General features: G+C 33.4%; 1 protein-coding gene across 1 annotated transcript; it reads right to left on the minus strand.

The window, feature by feature from the left end:
- Window positions 1-1,836: 1,836 nt before the first annotated feature.
- Window positions 1,837-3,102, minus strand: LOC149228303 (uncharacterized). The gene has a single exon (XM_089375673.1). The coding sequence runs from the start codon at window positions 2,979-2,981 to the stop codon at window positions 2,025-2,027; it is 957 nt and encodes a 318-aa protein (XP_089231799.1). The 5' UTR covers window positions 2,982-3,102; the 3' UTR covers window positions 1,837-2,024.
- Window positions 3,103-6,311: the final 3,209 nt, after the last annotated feature.

Genomic DNA, 6,311 nt, shown 5'->3' on the forward strand with positions numbered 1-6,311 from the left:
TGACGTAATATTTAACAATACAATCCTATTAACCATTACGTTTTTATTTGTTCAATTTAGTGTTAGTTTTGTCTTCTTTCATTAGCATTCTTACCTATTGAAATGTTGCAATTTATGCCATTCAATCAATTTTCATAGAGACTCCTGGAGTGATCCAAAATGGATCTTAAACCCTCTAAACCTTTGAGTCTTCAAATATCGAAAAACACTATCGCATGGAAAAATACTAAGGAATGGCGGAAAACAGAGTTAAACAAAAAATGAAGTCTCGTTGAACCAGAGCCATTGGATCAGACAAATCAACGGTCCAGATCAAATCGGCAGATCGCATCGACGAAGGTCAGCGGGGCATATTGGCACTAACCCTGAGTAGGTTGCGACTGCGATCTAGCGATATAATGTGGACCGTCAGATCGGCGCGCAGATCAACGACGGGGACCACGTATATTGCATCGCAGATTTAAAATGGAAGGACTTACCACAGGCTAGAGACACAAGCGATATGCGATTTGTGACTTATCGCATCACACAGAACCAAAGGGGAAGGACCGAAGCATAGTAAAGGGCCGAGGTGTGATAGTGATCAATGATATGTGATTGCGATATATCGCATCGCAGAAATACAAAGGGGCTATGCCAATGCGACTTGCGGTCAAGGCGAACTCGAAAGGGTTTATAGATGCAGCGTTATAATATTTGAGTTCTGATATAAAAGTTTTTGTCGGGCTTTTTTGTGTATTGGTGTATTTTCATTATAAAACCGAAATACAAAGGAGACATGGCATATGGTGCTACGACGATAAAAAAGGGACCCAAAAGGATTTATGAATGCAACTTTATGTTATTTGGGTTCCGTGGTAAATAGTATTTCGGGCGGGCTTCAGGCGGTAAGTGGTATTGGATGGACTCCGCCTGATTCCATACACCGGCCGACACGTAGCACACTACAAGAGAGAAAAAGCCGATTTTTTGGGCGAGTAATCTCCGTGCATGTAGGCCACCCGAAATGGCTGTCAGCCGTTGGAACGGAGATCGAACAGATCGACGGTGTGGAATACAAAGGGCTTGCGATAGCGATAAAAGGCAGACTCAACGAAGTTATAGGTGCAGTTCTATAAAATTTGAAATCTGCTAGCCAGCGTTTTGTCAAGTTTTTCGCTATTTTTCAATGTATTTTATATATTTCTGACAAAATGAAATAAGGCCCAAATATGTATTATATCGGAGGACTTGTGCAGAGGAAGACCGAACGTTCGGTTTCACCGCACCCGCCGATCCTTCCGTTTCTAAAAGACACTGTTCTTGTGCCTTAAGCATTTTTAATAAAAACATGTCCACACCGAAGAGGGAGGTGAACAGACATGGTCGAGAGGCTTAAAAACCACTCTGTGGCAGACAGAAGGGGGCAGAAGAGGGAAGTAGTTGCTCAGAGACAGCAGCTATGAACAGTTGATCAGAGGCACTAAGAGGGAGACTCTGTGTACTCTTTAAATTCAAGGTTTTCGAGTGAAATCCCTATGTAGTATCATTGTTGTTGTGTTATGGCTCTGATTGAGCTCATACTTGTAATCATCTGCTGTTGAAGACATAATATAGAGGTCAACATTGAAAGTTGGACCAGGAGACGTAGCCAAAAAGTCTGGTGAACTCCTTGATTATTTGATGTGTTAATGTGTGTGTTTATTATGTTTTATAACTACTCATTGTTTATATTATTCACAATCTTTTCGATCCGTTGCACTAAGTAATATAGACATTCCTACACATGAGTCTGTAATACCTTAATATTAATTTAAAATTTCATTTTCAGATCATAGAGAATTCACTCTATATTGCCCCCAACTATAATTTAAATTGGGCCTTCCAACATTCCAATTTTCCAATTACAATTAATGGGTTTCATTTCAGATTTCATTTCCTTTGCAACATCATAAAAGATAATGATATGCACATGAACAAACGTAACAATGACTAATAAAAATGAGATCAGAGACGATCAATATACGCAGGCGCAGTGGGATGTATTAGGCCTTCCCCTCCATTCTGGCACGCGTAACTCCAATGCAAGCATCCACTAAATCGGTTGGTAGGAAATCGGAAGACAGTATCTGCAACCGATCAGCGAGACCTTTTTTGAACACCTGAGAAATGAAGAGTCTCGCATACTTTCTGATACGATTCGTCACAGGCTTCACGCACAGAATCAGGCTATCCGCTTGCGGAGTGACCGTATTTTCCACGCGGTAAAAGAACTTCCGCGACGACACTGGCGGCTGGTTCGCCAGATTCTTGAGATTGCTCTGGAATTTGGTGTACGGAAGATCCGTATCGATCCAGTTGTCTGTCAAATGCGCGGAGCTCCAGAGCGGCGAGCCGGTGGCGGGCGCGGGAGCCTTGGACGGCTTCCATACGCAGATGACTCTTCGTGGCAGCAACTCGGCCAGAGTTTTGGCGAACACGCTGTCGTCCTGGGGAATCAGGAAATCGCCGAGCTGCTCGACGAGCCACTCGTCGAGTTTGAGCGGATCGTCGTGGCCGTATTCTGTTCTGATCTCCAAGACGATGAATTCCGAGTGGGTTTCCGACAGAAAACGCTTTATGTCGTTGATGACAACGTGAATTTTGTAGGTCGTTAGTATCCCGTGGCAGACGTGCCAATCTTTTTCCACCCGAATATCGAAGACCCTGCACCCTTTGAGCAACTGGCCGTAGATGGAACACGACTGGCACTGGGCGAAGGGGCGGGTCACACCCGGAATGCCGATTTTGTTGGTCGCTGAGTCGTGGCTTCCCGGCCAAACTATGTCCTCGATTTTCAGATCCCGCCCGGATTGCTCGCCTAGTAACTTAGACATCCATTCTTTGTGATCCGTGGTGTGGAAATCTGAACCGGGGAAGTCGGCTCCTTCCGTTCGCTGCAACTCCTCCAGTTGCTTCTTTTCTTTCCATACCTGTTCTTGTTTCGAGAGCAGGCTTCCCATTTTTATCGCTAGGGTTTTGTTTAAAAGCGGAGAGTTTTTATTGTGAAATCATCCAGAAGCGGGGAGCTTTTATTGTGCACCCAGGCTGGCGAATCATCTGTACATTTGAAACAGCAACATGGATCCCGGAAGAATCTGTGGATATTCCTGTTTCGGGTTGACTATTGATTACATTGAAGGGCCAAAGCGGGCCTATAAAATATGTCAACTACTGCTTCCTTTATTTCCTTTTTCTTTTTTCTGTGGTAGGCCGTGGTTGTAGTCTTTGCCCTAAAATGAATGAGTTCAAAAAAACTCATAATGTATAAATTCGGTAAACTATGTAAACTAAATAACTTCCATTTACTAATCTTGACTTTTGAGTTAAATTGTGAAAAAATAAAAACTAAAATATCATTTCACTATCTAGATTAATATTGATTAATAGAAAATTATTATTATTATCTAATTTTAATGTTAAGTTACATACTAAATTGATTTGTATGAGATTATGGCTAACCCAAATACTAAATTGGTTTGTATGAGACTCTAAGGTCAAGTTAGACCCCAAATTGGTTTAAACCCTAAGTCATACACCAAATTGGTTTGTATGAGACCATGGTCAAGCCAAACACTGCTAAGTCTAGGAAGGCATACATACTCTACCCCTTCTAGTGTTGAATATGTAACCTCTTAAGAGGAAACACGTGCTCTTAACCAATAGGATGTTATACATTGTTTATGGGTATTGGTAATTTTTTTAATCTTTAATAATTGATAATAGAATTGATTAATGGTAAATGATGAGTATAATGACTATATTTTTTATTTTTAAATTTAAATTCATAAATGCAGTTAATTATAAAATTAATTAAAAATGGTAATCATTATCATTTTGTCTTTTTAAAACTAAATTAATAAATGTTGATCATGATAAGTGTGTTGTTAAATCATTCCCAAATGTTAAAATCACTGGTTCATTCCCTCTCTCTCCTTGAGTATTATTTTGGATGTAGGCATAATATAATCACATGAATATATATATATATATATATAAACAAAATAAAAATAAAATATCATTATCATTTATTTTGGTTTTAGTAAGAGAAATATTTTTAAAAATAATAAAATTATAAAATTGGTTAATTTTTTTATTTCCGTAAAAATAAAACTTCCTTAATTTTTTATTTACAATTAATTATGAATTGAGAAAGAATAAAAAATGATAATATATGATATTTCTTAGATTACATATTTTTAAAATTATAATTTTTATATTAAATGTAAATAAGAATATTATTTATTTATGTTTTAATAAGTTATTGGGTTTTCCTTTTATTAAATGTTAATATAGGAAATTTTATATAGGAAATTAAAATTAAATGTTAATAAAAAGTATATCATCTTATTAAAGTTGTTTTAATGATTATTGTGAGAGATATGAGGTAAAATTATCATTTGGTTTTGGAATGGATATAAAATTGTTTTTGAGGATTTAAGATGTAAAGATATTTTTAAATCAATAAAAAATAATTGGTAAAATGTAAAGACATTTTTAAATCAGTAAAAAATAATTTGTAAGTGTTTTTATTATAACAGTCAAATTTTATTTATACAATGATGTTGTTATTTATTGTAATTTTAAAACCAATAATATTAAACAGTGATTATTGGAAAAAAATTATATAATAAATTTTATAAAATAAATATTTAAATATTAATGATTTATTAATAAATTAATAAATGATATCTGACCAATGATAATATATGCACTAATCTGATATCAAATAATTTTTTAATTATACTTTTTATATTTAAATTTAAATAAAATAAAAATGAATTAAGTTGAAAAATATTGTTCATTTCACTTTTTTTTATGCATCAAATTTTATAAAATCAATATATAAATATTTATAATTTTAATGAATTAAACTATGTTTGTAATATTTTTTTAATTTTAATGAATTAAACTATGTTTGTAATATTTTTTTATTTTTTTGAACTTTTCTCAAATTTAATAGAAAATGTTAATTTCAATTAAATTAAATTTTATAATTATTTTATAAAAATAAAATTACAAGTTTTTTATTTTTTTTAAGTAGTAGAATCAACTTTAAACAAGATCATCTTGCTGAATTAATTGAAAGCTTTATGGTAATATAATTTTTTCCTCAATCCAATTTGGAAATTGTGACATTTAAAATCTAGGTACAAGAAGTTACCCATATGGCACTGTCACCTCACAAGGAGTCCCACACAACACCACTGCACCTTCGGGTCACGCTATATATATGCTAAGAACGTCTGCTCCTAGATTTCCATGGCGCAACGTAATCTTTCACGTAATATAATTTCTAAATAAAAAATTATGCCATTTAAAATCTAGGTGCCACAAGTTACCCATATGGCACCCTCACCTCACCAGTAGTCCCACGCAATGGCTACCATGTCACAACACCAGTGCACCTCCGCGTCACACTATATGCTAAGAGCGCCTGCTCTTAGATTTCCATGGCGCAACGTAATCTTTAACGTGAAGTGACGGGTTATTTCCCATCCTCTGTTCTGTGTCAATGCACGACTACGCATAATTATTCTTGGGTTACTTGAATTCTACAAATTAAACAATTCAAATTTAAATTTTTAAAAAAATTTGCCAAATTTCGAATTAAAATTATTCAGAAAAAATATTCTGGAAAAAAGTCTTTTCATATACCCAAAAATAAATATCATTATCATTTATTTTTGTTTTTGTAAATCAAATTTTTTCAAACATAATGAAATTTATCATTTATTTTTGTTTTAGTAAATCAAACTTTTTTTTTAAAATAATGAAATTTAATAAATTTCATTATATTTGAAAAAGAGAGAGGATAAACTTCTTTATTTTCCCATTGAACATTAATTATCAATTAAGAAATGAATTAGTGATGATAATGGCAATGATAATAATATACGATGGTCTTTAACTTTTTATATTTAAATTTAATTGAAAAATAAAAATATTATTTATTTATGTTTGAATAAATTATTGGTTTTTATTTTTGAATTGAAACTTTTGTGATTTATATTTTTTTGACATAGTTTTTTTAGAGGAATCACATCCTCAGTGTTTGGTGGATGTTTCAAACCAATTAATATGATTTTTATTTTTTTTAAATAAAAAATTATATAATAACCAAATGTAATATGGAGTTTATATAGAAGACTAAAGTTAAATTCTAATACAGAACACATGATCTTATTAGGGTAGTCTTAATAATAAAAGCTATGTGAATTAAAACTATCTTTTAGTGATAAATTTGATCTAAAATTGTTTTAATTGGCTAAAATGAGGTAAAAATAAATAAA

This window comes from Pinus tabuliformis, chromosome J (genome assembly GCF_031772625.1).
Source record: "Pinus tabuliformis cultivar Carrire ecotype Pingquan chromosome J, CPIR1, whole genome shotgun sequence".
Taxonomy (NCBI): Eukaryota; Viridiplantae; Streptophyta; class Pinopsida; order Pinales; family Pinaceae; genus Pinus; species Pinus tabuliformis.

What these genes read in the sequence shown, in the direction of transcription:
- LOC149228303 (XM_089375673.1), bottom strand. Translation starts at nt 2,981, where the DNA reads ATGGGAAGCCTGCTCTCGAAACAAGAACAGGTATGGAAAGAAAAGAAG.